An 18,918-nucleotide genomic window follows, 5' to 3' on the forward strand; every position below is an offset into this window, starting at 1 on the left:
CATCACTTGAAGCTCAACAGGAAAAACCATCACCTGTTTCAACAAAGGAAGAAGGACTAGCTGTGTTGGACTTAAAGGAAGGACGTACACAGCTCTCTAACAAGATGCCTTCCCCTGATATTCTCAAAGATAATTCTGCTGTAGTGATTTTCAACTTACCCACTGACTTTAGAGCCTAGCCTTGTAAAATGAGATATTGCCGTTCCCTTTAAAAGAAGCCCACAAAGAAACCTATTTCAATAATACAGTCTAAAGGTTTCAAATTTGAAAACATGGGTATGTGTTTGCATATATCATGTTAAATGTATATGGTAAAAAAATTCTCACCAGAGGAAGAGCTTGTGTCTAGAATTACAAGAGCCACAAGAACTTTAGACAGAAAGCCAAACCTTCTTCTGTGGCTGCTCTCAGGGCACTCCTGCTCCTAGCAATCCCTAACTGTTTAGCTTGGGGGAAAGCGGGTGGAACTCTGGTATGACAGAAAGAAAGCAGGTTAGAAGTCAATAGATCTGAACTTGAATTGCTACTGTGGGGCCTCAGGCAAGTCACTTAACCTCTGTGAGCCCCGCTGTTGTCCTATATAAAATAAGGATAATAACACATGACTCAAAGGATTGCTATGAAGATTAGAGAAAACATATCCAAAGTATTAGGTATAGTCCCTGGTATATAATACATGCTCAGTGAATGTTAGCTCTCCACTCCATCCCATCTGCACACCAATCCTAAGCATGGAGTACTTAGATGGGGTAAATAAGGCAGAGAGTGATGAAGCTCTTCACAGAATTATAGGACATACCCTTAGAATGTCAAAATCTCCTATCTCTTGAGTGCTTCACCTAAATATTAAACAGCTAGAAAGAGGTAGTGAAATATCATTTACAAAACATTAGTTTGCAGAATTTTCTTGACTCTTCCTAATTATCAACGATATCAAGTTTGGGCTACACAACTGTAGATATTTTCCAATACCTAACGACCCAGCATACTAGGTACAGTGTGCCCTCTGCTGTTGAGAACTGAGGCCTGCATGCCACTTACAGCCCTGTGCTCCTGAACAGAGATTTTATAAATCACAACATAAAAGGAGACAGGGACGTAGAAGCCATTTGATCTGCGTTGTTCAACTGAAGAAACCAGACTCAAAGAGGTCAAGTGCCTTGGTCAAGGTTACAAGTCAGAGGCAAACCTGGAATTTTTAATTGTTTTTTCAATTTGGTGTATTGAGATAACTAAAATAATTAATAGTACTGTAAAAGCCACACAGGCATGACCTCAAAAAAGTAAAAATACCTCTAGTCACACACAGCAGTCCTTTCTAGAATGTGGTCCTATAAATTTCAGGAGATGCTTCCCTTCTTCACCTTGAGGATAAAGAGATCCATGAGAATGGGTAGGCAAGAAGGAATAAAGAGAACAACATCCTTTAAATAGTTTATTGTGGCAAAAATAACTATTTGGACTTTAAAACTGCTCAAAAATAAAACTTACACCCAGAAAAGCCTGTAAGAACACCACATCTATTAGAAACAGTTTTGGTGGCAACTTGGAGTGAGGGTTAACACAGAGCACCTGCTTGGTGTCTGGTACTGTGCTGGTGCTTTACACAAATCACCTCACCATCCTCCCCATTACCCTCTGGGGGCATGTTCATTATACCAGTCTTATAATAAGGACACTGAAGCTCAGAGAGGTCAGATAACTTGTCCAAGGTAATATAACTAATAAATGAGTCAAACACAATTGTTTTTCATGTGCTTTATCCACTACCCAATCCTACCTTTGACAAAATCCAGCCTGCTTTTTTTCACTGTAACACACTATGGCAGATAGGGCTGACTACAAACTTCAACTTTCAGCAGGGGACACTAGAGTATCTTCATTTTCAAAATGAAGTACATATCCCCAAACACACACTAACAGTTATACTAAAGCATATGGTCTTTTCACTGACCTGACTCAAGAACTGTTACTATATTGTTTTTAACTCATTTAATCAGGTGGCTTATAAAAAAAAATCACGTTGACTCTTAGTAGCTTTTAGTTTTAAGAAACTCAGTATACAGTTGGTTTCATTTACATACCCAGATATATGATAATAGTTAACTGAAATTTTACTAAACATATGAAAAGTATACTCAGAGATATACAAGACAAAAAAATAGACTCACACCTCCAATACATCAAAGCACCTTGAAAGAGGGCTCTCTGGTCTCCAATTCTAATCCAGAGATGTTAAAATGAAATAAGATGTCCTTTCTTCCATTTGATGTGTGTACCCTGTATTAATTATGGAATTATGGCATTACATTCTATTAGAGTTCCTAAATGGAGACTGACATTGTTTCTGAGCAAGCTTGATCTCCCCTGAAGGGGTAGACACCTTCATGTTAGAAGGACACAATTTCTCAAAGAAGGAACCAAAACCTGAAAGGAAGGTAGGGTTTAGGCAGGATCTAGGTCTATAGTTGGAGGAAAGTCCTATGAGTGGGGTCCTACTAAGTTGTCCCTCACACAGGAGTAGCCACAGAACTGGGTCAAGATGGGAGAGCAAGCCATATCTTATGAGTCAGATCATGGGTGACTAGGTTTATTTCTACTTTATTATGTCAGAACCTTTCAAGAATCTCTTGAATGTTCTACCTTTGTTCATCTGTACTTCAAAGATACCAGGAAAGATTGGAGAGTAAATCTGACTTAAAAGAATTAAAAGGGAAACAGTATCCCTTGATGACAGAGTCGTGGTGGTGATAAGGAAAAGAATCACAAGTCCCTCCAAGAGGAAGGTGAGTTCAAGAAACAGGAATGTCATTCCCTTCCCACAGGGATGCTCCCTTCATTGCCAACCTTAGCAGGTCTAGTTTCCATTTTAAAAGGGAGGTGGAAGTTTCCTCAGAGATAACCTTCAAATGAAATCATCCTCCTATGTAATAAGATGCTACATATCTTCACACATCTTTCTGTCCATATTAATATAAGAGAGAAAATTGTATTCCTTCCTTCTGTATATTATTTGTAACCTACTTCTAGTCTCAAAAAAGAAACTCTTAGATATAAATTATTTACTTAAAGATAAAACAAACTGGGAAGGGAACAAAAGGATATGAGAGAGTCCGCCGTGGAAAAAGTTTGGCTATCCAGCTTCCTACACCTACAAATGAATTGTTAGAAAGGCAAGAACACAATAGCTACCACAGTGTCCCTGTACAAGATAGATACTTTATAAATAATTATTAAATGAATGCAGTCCAAATCTTCCCAATGTGGGTCCCCACATTTCTGTGTAAAAGGTCCTCTTGTTAATGTTAAAATTCTCATAGACACTTTATATCATGTTATATCAAGCCAGTGCTTGAGAAAATATAAGAGAAGCTATTATAAATTCAATAGTGGTATAAATAAATATCACAACAGCATCTAAAAATAGTATATACTATTTTTAATAGTATATACTTGGTAGGAAAATGGATTCAACACAATTCTACAGTGTTCAGGAAGCCTCCTTTCCCCTGACCAAAGACTTTGGACCCCAAAAGGAGAATCCCATTCTAAATTACCAAAATTCTATGACATCAAAATATTCTCTGCTCTACTACTAAAACAAAGGTGAAGATATCCTGCACTTAAGAACACCTAAAATATTCCAGTAAATCAAGAAATAACATGTTTTGTCAAACAATAGTCAGGTGTTTCAGCAGAGGAAGATTCTGGCATCACCTGTTGGCTAAACAGCTCTGTGAGAGCACCACACAATCAATAACTTCCTGTGGCTTCAGGAAGCTCTGTACCACTAGAATTACCTGACCACAGTTTAAGCTCTAAAATTAGAGATAAAGTGTCACTGCAATTATTAAATATCTAAATTTTAGTAAATGTTACATCGTCAGAGGGCACTGTTGTATAAATATTGGGTTGGCCAAAAAGTTCGTTCGGGGTTTTCCATGTTATGGGAAAAACCTGAACGACTTTTTGGCCAATCCAATAGTAAAGTAGGAGAACCGTTAGGTTTTAAATATTAGATTCATAAAATTTTAGGACAGTAAGGGAACTTAAATCTCAAGTCCAAACTCTTAAATGAAAAAACCTGAGATACAAAAATGTCAATTATTTCACATCTTTCTTTTTAAATAAAGATATATTCACATAGTTTAAAGTCAGGGTTCAAAATGCATGCTGTTAGAAGTCAGACTAGTGATTACCCTTGTGGGAGGAAGTCACTCTAAAAGAGAATGAGAGGATTCTGGATTTAGGATGGCGCATTTTTCTATACCTATAAGACAATTAGCAAATAGATTTGTAAACACTTAAGATTTCCTTTAAGATACATGTATTATGTACATATGATGTTTATATTTCTATTTCACTATAGTCCTATGTAAATTATATTAAACTAAATCACATTTATATTAAATTTTTCTTCAGACTATACTACAAAGCTACAGTAATCAAGACAGTATGGTACTGGCACAAAAACAGAAATATAGACTAATGGAACAGGATAGAAAGCCCAGAGATAAACCCAGACACATATGGTCACCTTATTATTGATAAAGGAGGCAAGAATATATAATGGGGGGCTTCCCTGGTGGCGCAGTGGTTGGGAGTCCGCCTGCTGATGCAGGGGACACGGGTTTGTGCCCCAGTCCGGGAGGATCCCACGTGCCGCAAAGCGGCTGGGCCTGTGAGCCATGGCCACTGAGCCTGCGCATCCGGAGCCTGTGCTCCGCAGCGGGAGAGGCCACAGCAGTGAGAGGCCGACATACCGCAAAAAAAAAAAAAAAGAATATATAGTGGGGAAAAGACAGCCTCTTCAATAAGTGGTGCTGAGAAAAATGGACAGCTACACGTAAAACAATGAAATTAGAACACTCCCTAACACCATACACAAAAATAAACTCAAAATGGATTAAAGACCTAAATGTAAGGCCAGACACTATCAAACTCTTAGAGGAAAACATAGGCAGAACACTCTGTGACATAAATCACAGCAAGATCCTTTTTGACCCACCTCCTAGAGAAATGGAAATAAAAACAAAAAAAACCAAATGGGACCTAATGAAAATTCAAAGCTTTTGCACAGCAAAGAAAAACATAAATAAGATGAAAAGACAACCCTCAGAATGGGAGAAAATATTTGCAAACAAAGCAACTGACAAAGGATTAATCTCCAAAATGTACAAGCAGCTCATGCAGCTCAATATCAAAAAACAACCCAATCCAAAAATGGGCAGAACACCTAAATAGACATTTCTCCAAAGAAGATATACAGATTGCCCACAAACACATGAAAGCATGCTCAACATCACTAATCATTAGAGAAATGCAAATCAAAACTACAATAAGGTATCACCTCACACCAGTCAGAATGGTCATCATCAAAAAATCTACAAACAATAAATGATGGAGAGGGTGTGGAGGAAAGGGAACCGTCTTGCACTGTTGGTGGGAATGTAAATTGATACAGCCACTATGGAGAACAGTATGGAGGTTCCTTAAAAAGCTAAAAATAGAACTACCATACGACCCAGCAATTCCACTACTGGGCATATACCCTGAGAAAACCATAATTCAAAAAGAGTCATGTACCACAATGTTCATTGCAGCTCTATTTACAATAGCCAGGACATGGAAGCAACCTAAGTGTCCATTGACAGATGAATGGATAAAGAAGATATGCAATGGAATACTACTCAGAAACGAAATTGAGTTATTTGTAGTGAGATGGATGGACATAGAGTCTGTCATACAGAGTGAAGCAAGTCAGAAAGAGAAAAATAAATACTATATGCTAACACATATATAGAATCTAAAAAAAAAAAATGGTTCTGAAGAACCTAGGGGCAGGACAGGAATAAAGATGCAGACATAGAGAGTGGACTTGAGGATACAGGGAGGGGGAAGGGTAAGCTGAGACAAAGTGAGAGAGTGGCAATGGACATATATACACTACCAAATGTAAAATAGATAGCTAGTGGGAAGCAGCCACATGGCACAGGGAGATCAGCTCGGTGCTTTGTGACCAACTAGAGGGGTGGGATAGGGAGGGTGGGAGGGAGACCCAAAAGGGAGGAGATATGGGGATGTATGTATATGTATAGCTGATTCACTTTGTTATAAAGCAGAAACTAACATACCATTGTAAAGCAATTGCACTCCAATAAAGATGTTTAAAAAAATTTTTTTTCTTTCACTTAAAAATGTGTATTGAGTATTCATTCGTGACAGGCATTAGGAAAGAGAACGGAGTAAGATACAATTCCACCTCTCAAGTTTTGAATCTAAAAAAAGTGATGAGCATACTAATAAACAATCACAAGATGGTATGGTTTAAGTTCTATATACAAAGTGCTGTGGGAGCTTAGAAGTTACATTCCGACCTGCAGGAATCATGCAAGGCTTCACCAAGGAAGTGACATCTGAGGTGAACTCGGAAGAGTAACAAGAATTTTTCCAAGTACAGAAAAGCATGTCAAGCAAAGGGAGCATGAGGAACTCTGCAGAACAAGCATATTCAGGAACTGTTGTTGTTTGTGGCAGAAGATATACAGTTCATGAGGAGAAGAGATGGGAGATGAGATTAGATTCACCAGGCTGCCACCTGATGTACATAGGAAAATCTCCCTATAAAGAGAAACCTAACTGAAATCTGAGATTGCCTCTCTAAACCAACAGTGAATGAAATAGGTACGCTAGAAATAGAGCCTTAATGAGGCAGAGACTTCCATCTGTTGTGTCCACTGCTAAGTCCCCAGTGACTAGAATAATGTCTGGCACATGGTAGAAGATCAATGACTATACACAGAATAAATGCACGCATGCATACATCCTAGCTCTGCAGTTGGTATTAAAACAAACCCAACACAGCTTCAGAGAACAGCATGACTCAAAGCAATGAGAATGGAAATCAAAGTTCCCAAGATCAAGTTTGTGAGGATTCATTTATTGCATGGGTCTGTTACTGGCTTTGGAAGAGTTGCAGAATGCTGTAGTCACATGTGCCTTTTGCCCAGTGACAAATCACGTGCCTGAGGAAGAACCCAAGAATAAAACCTAAACCCGACTCATAAGAGTTTAGCTTTATCCAGGCTGCTGAAGGAACCAGGAACTGCATGCCCTCTGCTGGGAGGAGAAACAGGAAGATAAATACCTACAAATTAATATAGACAAAAGGCCAGCATCTAGGTGGAGGGGCAGGGGAAGGACTAATCAGCATTTTACTGAAGCATATAACCTAAAAGGTCAGGTATGACCTGTGACAGGGTTATAGTCACAGTTTTTAGGGCTGTAAAGGACTTAAACCTGTGGCTCTCTGGCAGTGCACAGTTATTTAACCTGAATGACAACTTCTTGTAAAATGTATATTATACTGGATCATTCATCAGCATACTAGTGTTCAGTATACCCAAATGTGCTGCAAAATGTCGATCTGATCAATGTATAAGATACGTTTTTCCACAAAGAGTTTTATGAAGAAGAAAGAAACATGGTAGAGGTATAATGCCCAAAGGCAGAAAGTGATTAGAGGGAATAGCTGAGACTATAGGTGAGAGGGGGATTAGTGATGCTGGGAGATTCTGAGGAGACAGAAGAAAATGGGGTCAAGACACAGATGAAGGGATTTGATTTGGACAGGAGGAAACCCTCCTCTGTTGGGAAACAGTTGGGTGCAGAAGGAACTACATTTCTAGGTGGAAAAGGAGAACATTGACGGGGTTCTGGCTAAAACGCCTCTTGTACAACAACTAAGTTTTTTAATCAGTGAAGTAGCGGGCAAGGCTACCTACTAAAAGAGAGTAAAAGGACATAGTGTGGCAATGATTTGAAGATAGAGGTGAAAGTGCAGCATGGAAGAAGGAACTGATGCTCAGGCCTTCATAGGATCCCTGAGTTTAGAGACTAAATTTGCAGGTACAACAATCTACCTAGTTGTGGGTTTGCTTCAACAGACATCCACCACCCAGGATAGGAGTAGAGAAGTTTAATGGCTGGATAAAACTAGGATAGGAATTTCATAAAGAGGCTGTGACAGAGAACAGGAGGCAAGGGAGTTGAGGTCATCCCTGATGTCCACGCATCCCCAAAGCCATGAATACCCAAAGTCATGAGGTCCTCTCCATCACAGGCAAATGCTGCCGAAATCTGCTTGCTGAATTGCAAGAAAATCTAAACTATGTTATATTTGTTCCATTTTAAGTGAAAAATCTTGCCAGAACTCATATACAGTAATCCCCCCACATCCATGGTGGGTACATTCCAAGATCCCCAGCAGATGCCAGAAACTGTAGGTAGTGCTGAACCCTATACGGTCAGCAAACCCAATATAGTCAGCCCTCCATATTCTTACCCATATATTTGGCTGCGGAACCTACAGATACAGAGAGCCAACTGTATTATGCCATTGTATGGTACGATATATAAGGGCCTCAAGCATCCATGGATTCTGGTATCCGCGGAGGGGTCCTGGAACCAATTCCCTGTGGGTACAAAGGGCACATAGTCTATGTTTTTTCCCATGCTAACAGATGGGTAGCATATACAGCGTGGATATGCTAGACATAGGGATGATTCAGGTCCTGGCAGGACAGAGCAGGTATGAGATTTCATCACACTACTCAGAACAGCACATAATTTAAAACTTATGAATTGTTTATTTCTGGAATTTTCCATTTAATATATTTGGACCAAGGTTGACTGCAGGTAACTGGAACTGTGGAAAGGAAAACCACAGATGAGGGGGACAAACTAATGTTTTTCTTCCTTTATGATGGAAGAGATGGAGGCTGGTATCTGGTAAAAGGTAAAATGATAAAGACCCCCACCCCCACCCCCAAAAAGGCAAAACCATACTTCTCAAGTACAGGATACAGACCTGTGTATGTATGTAATTTACAATCCAACCTTCCGTATTCCCCCTCCTCTGAAGGGATGGTCCTCCTGCAGAGGGCTGTGATGACTTCCCAAATCTACTCTTCTCCAACTGAGCAAAACCCCAGTTCTTACCCATATAACATGATTTCTAAAATCTTCACAGCCTCATTCACATCCTCATTCAATTATCTTCCCTTTCATGGATGGTGTGCCCAGAATTGAGCACAATGCATGAAATGTGGTCTAATGAAGTGCCTTGCTCACCAATGGCTAGAAATAAATAACTTGTGAGTATGCTTATAGATATAGCTCCACTAATGCAGCCTACTTTAAAATGAGAGTCAGGGAAGGTGTACTGCATTGAATAACGTCTCCCCCAAAATTCATGTTCTTCCTGGAACCTCAGAAAGTGACTTTATCTGGAAATAGGGTCATTACAAATATGATTAATTAAGATGAGGTCATGTTGGAATAGAGTTAGCCCTTAGTCCAATATAACTGGTGTCCTTATAAGAAGAGAAGAAACACAGAGAGAAGGCCATGTGAAGACACAGATATACAAAAGAAAGACAGCCACGTGATGACAGAAGACGACACTGGAATTATGCAGCTGCAAGCCACTGAGGATTGCCAGCAACTACCAGAAGCTAGGAGAGAGATGGAACAGATTCTCCCTAGGAGGAATCAATCACACCGACACCTTGATTTTGAACTTCTGGCCTCCAAAACTGTTAGAAAATAAATTTCTGTTGTTTTAAGCCTCCCAGTTTGTGGCACTTTGTTACAACAGCCCTAAGAAGCTAACATAGATGGCCTCTCCATGGAGGTGGCACTGGGGGTAAAGCCTGAAGAAGCCAGCCAGGGGAAGAACTCTAGAAAGAAGGAACAGAAAATACAAAGGCTCAGAGACTTGGCATGTTGTAAAAACAGAAAGGAGACCACAGTGTCTGGAACATGGTGAACAAGGGGAAGCATTGTGGTATGGGATGAGGCTCAGGGCCAGGTAGGCCACAGTAGGGAGTTTAACACAAAGAGCAGTGAGAAAGCCTTAAAGAGCTGTAGGAGTTATTCTGATCTATGTTTTAAAGAGATCACTCTGGCTGCTCTGTGGAGACTGGCCTGGAGAATGAGATGATAAAGAAAGGGAGAAGAGTAAACAAAAGGCTACTGAAAGGTCCAGGTAAGAGATCATGGCAAGACTGATAAATAAGCCAGGTTTCTTCAGTCACTATATATATAATATATATAACATCATACACCACTTTCTAAAATCATAATACACCCAGGAAAGATCACAATGAAAAAAGACCCAATGTATGACATCAGTAGTATTTGCATAACAGCAATCAACAAAAGGAAGTCTTTTGAATAACTATAACCACCACTATTGTCCTTTAATAACTGATTCTGCACTGACCCTGACTCTGGGCATTCTAAATAGCAAGAGCCCCACTAAAATGGTGAAAGAGTTCCAAGGCCATCAGGCTCCCAGTAGCATTTAATGGACGTGAATAAAGCAGATTTTACTGCTACCCTTTTCATCCAGAAACTAAAGAAATTATACAACATGAGAATGTAATTGTTCTCAAACCTGACGGTCTCTGTTCCTCTCTGGTGTGGCAAAAGACATCAGGGACCACTATCTTTACCTGGTTACCTCTGTCAAGTCAATAAACTACATTTTTAAAAAGTAGTGCATACAAAGAAGATACTACTACACAATGCTAAAATGCATCTCTTCCTCCCCCACAAAGGACCTTCTGTGAATCACACTGTGAGAACTGCTGAAACAGAAAACTTACAGCATTCTCTCTTTAGAGATTGCTTTAAAGAAATAATTTTTTATTACACTAATACATGACTTTAAAGGCTTTTAGCATTCCAAAAAATTAAACTTTATAAAATGCCCACATGAAGATCATACACTAAAGGAAGCAACTGAAGAAAGTAGCAGCCTGAGCTTTTTCCTTCTGGGGAACTCCAACATCCAATTTTCAGTCCTGGTTTCACTATAAAATGGCCTCTAGAAACTCTTAATCATCATCTTAAAAATACACTCTATAGACTACTCATTGTTTTCAGCATTCATCCGGTCTGAATGATAAGGGCGCTGTAAGAAAGATAAAGGAAGGGAAAAGGATATCCTCGGCTGAAACCAAAAAGCTCAGAACAATAGCAGCAAGTTCAAACAGGACCAAGTTGCTCCTTGATTACTTTCAGGTGCTTTTGTCATTAGGCCACAGTCCTGCATAGCAACTGCCCAGAGCTAATACGATATATAGATAAATGACAGTCAGTGTTTACAGTCATTCATTCATTTAACAAGTATTTCTTGAGTGCCTACCAGGGGTTAGTGATAGAGATACAATAGTGAACAAGCTAGATATGGTCACTGCTCTCACACTGCTTATAGTCTAATGAAAGAAGCAGATAATAAACAAGCAAATACACAAATAAAGAAACACTTAGAGGGAGTTCCCTGGTGGCTCAGTGGCTAATAATCCACCTGCCAATGCAAGGAACTCGGGTTCAATCCCCGGTCCAGGAACGTCCCACATGCCACAGAGCAACTAAGCCCAGGAGCCACAACTACTGAGCCTGCGCTCCAGAGCCCACAAGCCACAACTAGTGAGCCTGCAAGCCACAACTACTGAAGCCCACGTGCCACAACTATTGAGGCCCGCGCGTTCTAGGGCCCGTGTGCAGCAACCACAGAAGCCTGCACACCTAGAGCCCGTGCTCTGCAACAAGAGAAGCCACTGCAATGAGAAGCCCCTGCACCGCAATGAAGAGTAGCCCCTGCTCACCACAACTAGAGAAAGCCCGTGTGCAGCAATGAAGACCCAACGCAGACAAAATAAATAAATAAAATAAAATATAAAATAAAATAAAATAAATTTTAAAAAGAAGAAACTGTAATTGTGCAGGTTTGACTCTGACAGAGAACAACAGAGATAGACCTAATTTTAATAGGGTGATCAGAGAAGGGGTCTCAGAACAGGCAATAGTTAATTAAGCCTTTAATCTCCACAGCCTTCTAGTTAGGTATGTCAACTGTGTGAAAAGGGGATTCTATTCAATGCCACTTCTTCCACAAAGCATTCCTTGGTCTTCCTGCCTTCTTTGTGCTTCCATGGTAATTTCAGCTCTATTATAGTGCTTTTCAAATGTAGCCTTTGCACTGTATTTACCTATTTACACATGTCGTACACATGCTATACTATTATAAACTCTAGACTAAAGTAACCCTATATAAGATGCTAGAATCTATTGATCAAAACCATGTGTATTATTCCCACCTGCCCTGTGAATAACGTAAGGCCTGCACTAAGGGCTAAATGTACGTTCTCTCATTTGTTCGTCACAGGAACCCTATGAAGTGAAGAGGCTGCATTTTTTCCACCGTGCCATACTGCCTCCCCTTTCCTGTTCATGTCTGAATCCCCACAGCACAAAGTACAATGGGCACAGGACTTGCTCCATCAATGACTGCTGAGTTGAACTGAGCAGAAGAAGTGAGAAGTGTGATGTGACACCAGGAGACCAAGTAACCCAGGCTGGACTTGGGCTATACCAGTTAACTCTACTCTGGGCCCTTGGGGTCACCAGTGAGGCTCTGTTAGCTTTCTATCAGGTGTGTTAGCCTCAGGAAATGTGAAGAGATTAAAATTACCAAGTTAAAATCCTACTCAACTGTGAAAGAGTAGAAGAGTGGCAAACAGAGGTGACCATGATTAATACTGATTCTCCTTAGCAAGGACAAGGCCCTTTCATACCCCATCACTTCCTGAGTGCCTACTGCATGTGTCTGGCTATACTGGATACAACGATAAAAAGCACAGTCTTTGCTCTCAAAGAGGACACAGTCTAGTGGAAACAAGTGAGTAAAGAAACTATTTCTACACAAGGGATGCACATTATGCACAGGATGCTTGTTATGGCAGCCAAGAGGAAACACAACCCAACTAACTGCTGGTACAGGAGGCTAGAGAAGAGGCAAACTCAGAGAAGCTGACAATGCCTGTGCTGGGACCCTGCCCACCTCTTTTCCAACCTCATCTTCTGCCACTTGCCCCTCTCATAATTCAGAAATCATTTGGATATAATATGCTTTCTCTCTCTTTCTGGTGGCTGATTCTGGAGAAGACGAGTAGAAATGGCACCTCGCAAGGGGAAGGAAAAGAAGGAAGAACAGGTTATCAGCCTTGGCCCTCAGGTGGCCGAAGGAGAAAATGTATTTGGTGTGTGCCACATTTTTGCATCCTTCAATGACACTTTCGTCCATGTCACCGATCTTTCTGGCAAGGAAACCATCTGCCGTGTAACTGGTGGGATGAAGGTGAAGGCTGACCGAGATGAGTCATCTCCATATGCTGCCATGTTGGCTGCCCAGGATGTAGCCCAGAGGTGCAAGGAGCTGGGCATCACTGCCCTCCACATCAAACTCCGGGCCACAGGAGGAAATAGGACGAAGACTCCTGGACCAGGGGCCCAGTCAGCCCTCAGAGCCCTCGCCCGCTCAGGAATGAAGATTGGGCGGACTGAGGATGTCACCCCCATCCCCTCCGACAGCACCCACAGGAAGGGGGGTCGCCGTGGTCGCCATCTGTGAACAGGACTCCTCAAATTATTGTTTTCTGTTAATAAATTGCCTTGATGTAAAAAAAAAAAAATGCTTTCTCAAGTCTTCAAAATTCAGAAATCATCTGGATATAACATGCTTTTTCATATCATCTGGATATAATATGCTGCACACAGATTTACCCTTGCCTGGAATGTCCTCCTCCCTCACGTCATTACAGAAAACTCCTACTTCACCCTCCATCCATCCAGGTGTTCACTCAAGCACTGTCCCCTCTGTAAAGCCTTCCAAGACAACCCCAGGCCCAGAGGAAAGTGCTCCTTATCCAGTGGAAAAAGCCCTGCTTTGTAGTCTGGCAATCCTGAGTTGAAATGCTGATTGTACCACTTTCCAGTGAGGTAGATTCCCGCAAATATTTTCACATCTATGAACCTCAGTTGCCTCATTTCTAAAAGGGGCTACTAATATCTTCCTGACAAGGTTGCGAGGATTCAAGTATGTATACAAATCCCTGACCAGAGTAAAGGCTCAAAATTTATTGAATTATAGCAAATAACCCCTGAGGATTGATGGCCATCAATAATTTTATTTTTTGTATTTAAAAAAGCACACAAAAGTACATTACAACCATATGGATATTTTTACAACATTTAACATGTGACCCTGGGGAACCTAAAAAGCAATTTGACAATGGATTTCCCCCGGGTATAATTCTGTCTTTACTAAGGCAGTAAAAATCATGCAAGATAGCCTTTACATAAAGGATCTTCTACAAGAGAAAAGAGCTGCCAGAAAGTATATAACCAAGAAAAGCTTCGCCTCAAAGGCTCATTTCATTTAAAAAAGAAAGGAAGGAATGGAGGAAAGAAAGGAAGGGAAGGAAAAAATCAGTGGAAAAGAAACAGCACATTCTTAGGAAAATTATTCAGGGGTAAGAATTACAGTCTGTCAACACTACTTACTATAGGATATCCCCTCCCTTGGGACTTCCCTGGAGGTCCAGTGGTTAAGACTCCACACTCCCAATGCAGGGGGCCCAGGTTTGATCCCTGGTCAGGGAACTAGATCCCACATGCTGCAACTAAGACCTGGCGTAGCCAAATAAATACATGTTAAAAAAGAAAAAAAAAAGAATATCCCCTTCCTTTAAAACTATAATTCAAGAAGCCTACAATGAAAAGGTAATTACCACCATTTGTAAGTGATGGTGTTTTCATCTCATAGCATAGTACCTCTTAGAGTTCCCCATTTTAAAGTCTTTTTTGTTCATTCCCAAAATGGATGAGTATTAAACAAGAAATAAACCTTCTCCCTTACAGTATCCTGCTTTTGCTCCTTAGTATTTAGAAATACAATCCAAGTCAGGAAATCTCAGTTACAAGCCCTGCTATTATGCAAGCACATAAACACTAAGGAAGAAAACAAGTAAAGAGGAAATGAATGTGTGTTATTCCCACCTGCCCCTGTGAAAGGAAAAACCCCTGAAAGGAATGATTTAACTACCAAAGGAAAAATCTGTAAGACTACTAAGGGATACCCAAGTCTCCAAGTCCCTTCTTCCCCAAACAGAATCATCTTCCTACAGTAGGAATAGTTTTCACCGTGCAGGTCTCTCTCCTCTGAACTCTTGTGCTATATACCTCTCCTGCAATACTTTACACTCACCCTTAGTAAAGATTTTTGCTTCCAGGACTTAACCTCTCCATTACAGGAGAAAGGTTCATCTTTGTAAGGTCCATCTAGTCTAGATTAGTGTTTCATAAAATGGAGGTTGTGATCCATTAGTGGGTTATAAACTCAATTTAGTGGGTCACAGTCAGCATTTCTCTTTAACAAAATTGCACATTATTCAGCAAGCTAGCTACAGAATCTATGTCTACCAAGAAATTTTAAAAATCTAATAGCCTGAATCATTATGCTCCTATGGGTGTATTAATTCTAAGGCTTTCTACTTGAGGGATAGCTACCTATTAAATCACATTCCAAGATGTAATTATAATTCAGGCAACAAGAGCCATTTCACAAAGTAGAGCACAGTTAACAGCCAAAGGAATGCTACAGACATTAAGTACTAGGGAAGCCCAGGGAAGGATAGCTCATGCTAGGCTAGGTCAGTTGGGGAAGGTTTCCCTGAGAACTGAGGCTTAAGCAGGGCCTAGTAAGATCTGGATTGGAAAAGAGGAGAAGAGAAAAAAACACAGTGCCAGCTGGCCTGGACGGAGGCCTAAAGAACAGAGGAACTCAAGAGGCTACTGTAGTAGTTTACTTTGGGCCTACACAAGGTAATAATTCTGGGAATGTAAAGGAAGGGGCAAAAACTAGGAAGGAATCATGGACAGTCTTCATGATTGACTGGATTTTTGGCATGAAGGTGAAGGTGAGGGAATCAAATGATTCTAAAGTTTCCTATTCTGGGTGACCAAGAAGAGAGTAGTGCCATTAACAGTAATGTGAAAAAAATCAAAAGCGTTTTAGAAGGGAGTCTCATGCAAGATGTAATAAAACATTAATATTTGTTATAAAAGTTTATCTTATTCTGAATGCTTATACCTCTGAGTTGTATCTAGGTAGCCATATGAGGGATACTAGGCAATATAAGTAGCATCCTATTCTTAAGGCACTCATTACCTGGAAGAACCAAGGCTTGACACTCAGCCAGTTCTTAAAATATTAAAACACTTCCATGCCTGTTGGCAAATAATTACCTTAGCACCTTGAGTGACACCATCCCCTTCTCTGTGCCTAACTTCCCAGCTGCCCCAGTCCCTTCTCCACACCTACAGACCTAAAGAACTAACCTACAGCACTGCAAGAGGCCTCAGTTCTATGACCAGTTTCTGCTTAGACTGGGCAGTGTCTATGCCACGCTGGTAGCACTAGGCAAAATATAATAAAAGCAAATGTTAACAGCACTCAGAAGACAGAGTAATCACTTCAGCTTGGGCCACTTATTCATTCAAACAGCTGTTGAGCGCATACACTGAAGATACAATGATGGATGTGGTCCCAGCACTCAGGCTGCTCACAGGCTAATGGGAACACAAACATATAAACAAATCATTGCAATCAGAGTAGTAGCACAAAAGTGTCTGTAGAGTGCAATGGGAGACACAAAGGGGATGAAGTCAATTACCCAGCCCATCGGAAAGAAGAAAAGCAGTCCCATAAAGTTTCACAGAGAAGGTGGTGCAAGACATGAGCAGCAAAGGATGGACAGGAGCGTGCCAAGCAGAGAAAGGAGAAAGACAAACCATTCCAAGCAGAGAGATACCAGCACTGTATAAACCACATCCCAGCATAGTGTGTACAAAACAATGAGATGACCAATGTGTAATGAATGGCACAAAGTGTCAATAATAAATAACAAATATTAGAGATATTTTCCTAGCAGATTTATATTTGTAAAGGTTGATCCTAAAATGTATTTCCATACACTAGCTAAGCCAGGGATGGGGCAGTCAAGATATCCTGAGAGGCATGGATTCAGTCAGTTTGGAATTAAATGAAGTACATGGAATCTGCACGTCAACTAGAGTTGCCTGCACTTGTTAGATATGTGTAATCAAAGGTGAAGGAGAGGGCTTCCCTGGTGGCGCAGTGGTTGAGAGTCCGCCTGCTGATGCAGGGGACACGGGTTTGTGCCCCGGTCTGGGAAGATCCCACATGCCGCAGAGCGGCTGGGCCCGTGAGCCATGGCCGCTGAGCCTGTGCGGAGCCTGTGCGGAGCCTGTGCTCCGCAACGGGAGAGTCCACAACAGTGAGAGGCCCGCATACCGCAAAAAAAAAAAAAAAAAAAAAAAGGTGAAGGATGAATTAGGAGCAAAAGACCAACGGAAGACCTCACTACTTTTCCAATTAACAAAAAAGGGCTTCCTAGAGGGAGACATTTTTTAACAGAAGGGAACAAGCGAGCGTTAAAACAAGCCAGACACCTCGAAAATTGAAGTATTTAAAGAATAAAGCTTTGCAGGAAGACCAACAGGAAAAAGTGTACATATATATTTGCCTTGAGTGTGGAGTAGAGAAAGGTCACATGAAGAATAGACACTACAGATAAATGACTATAAATTCAAATTAATAAAAGAATTTGGCAATGTTATAGAATTTGACTGCAAAAGCCTTTCTGGAAATCTTTAAAAACCATGATCCATATTTTTTGGAAAGTAACTCCCCTAGCATCTCAGCCAACATCCATTTCACCATGGTAACACTCACATTCTTCAGAGTTGGACCAAAGCACTGGGGGTATATAAGTAACAGCAATAGGCTCTTCTATACCTTGCCTAAGGTCAGATATTTGCATTTAATGTCTGCAATAAAACAGGACATAATATGCAGTGTCATTCTATCAGCTCAGTCCCACATATACAGAGCTTGGTGCTGTGGCCTCCCAGATCCACAGATGAGTGAAACCCAAGATTGTTGCCTTTGAGGAGATCATGGAGAGATGCTCAGTAAATATGAATTCCCTTCTCTTTTAAAGTGTGGTCATTTTCTAGATATTTATATAGTCTAGACTATATAAAAAGGCAAACAAAAAGCCTGTTTTGGTCTGCACTGGCTGCACCGGTCATGGTCATTTAAAGCCAATTGTTCAAGAGAAAGGAAGCATCCGACGCCAAGGAGAAGGGAGTCATCACCACTGCTTTCCAAAATTGTTGTATGAGCGGCTCCCTCAAAGGAAGGGGCCATCAGCGCTTAGGAAGTGACAGAGGTTTCCGACAGTTTTAAAGCACAGTGTCTGCAGTGTGACCCATGGTTCAAACTGCATAAAGATAAAAATTAACTGACAAATGATAACAAGTACTTCCTCACTTTCCTATCTGATGAATCAGCCATTGTTTGGGTTGCAGTTCCTTGTTTAAATTAGGTTATTAAATCACAATGATGCTGGCCAAACATGCTAGTCATATGCTATTAGCAAAACTTATCAAAAATGCCAAAGTGTGTCAAGGCTTAAATACACACACACACAAAACACACACATGCTTTTACACTAATAAAATCTAACCAGTACCAAGGGCATCTTTCAAACACTTTGTTTTTTGTTTTCCTCCTGAAAACCACAAATGTTTTGGGATGTAGTGGAAAGAGGTGGGAATTTGAAGACAGATTTGAGTTTGAGTGCCAAATCTGCCATCTATTAGAGCTATCTGAACTTGAACAAGGTACTTCATGTCTTTGGGCTTGTTTTCTTACCTGTAAAATAAAAAATAATAATAATAATGATACCTATCCCAGATGTGTCTTGTGATGATTAACTTGGATAATACATTCATGCAAGTGCCCAGCAAGGGCCGGCAGGAAGTGAGAGCTTGGTGTATTATTAATATATTTTTCAGTGTATTATTAGCATGCACCTCCCAAGTCTGAAACCACTTCCAAAAACACACACGAACATACACAATTTATATTACGTGTTTAATATTGCCACTTAGAAGGAAGAAATTAATATATGAAACCTCAGC

At 40.6% G+C, this 18,918-nt stretch overlaps 2 protein-coding genes across 6 annotated transcripts in view; one reads left to right on the top strand and one right to left on the bottom strand.

The window, feature by feature from the left end:
* Positions 1 to 18,918, bottom strand: part of PRCP (prolylcarboxypeptidase) — a 69,625-nt gene that overhangs the window by 36,697 nt on the left and 14,010 nt on the right. The gene's annotated exons all lie outside the window — the stretch shown is intronic.
* On the top strand, positions 12,985 to 13,541 carry LOC308619751 (small ribosomal subunit protein uS11-like). Its single transcript, XM_081238873.1, has one exon. The coding sequence runs from the start codon at positions 13,025 to 13,027 to the stop codon at positions 13,478 to 13,480; it is 456 nt and encodes a 151-aa protein (XP_081094999.1). The 5' UTR covers positions 12,985 to 13,024; the 3' UTR covers positions 13,481 to 13,541.

This window comes from Mesoplodon bidens (assembly GCF_964165515.1).
Source record: "Mesoplodon bidens genome assembly, chromosome: 7".
In the NCBI taxonomy this organism is placed as follows: domain Eukaryota; kingdom Metazoa; phylum Chordata; class Mammalia; order Artiodactyla; family Ziphiidae; genus Mesoplodon; species Mesoplodon bidens.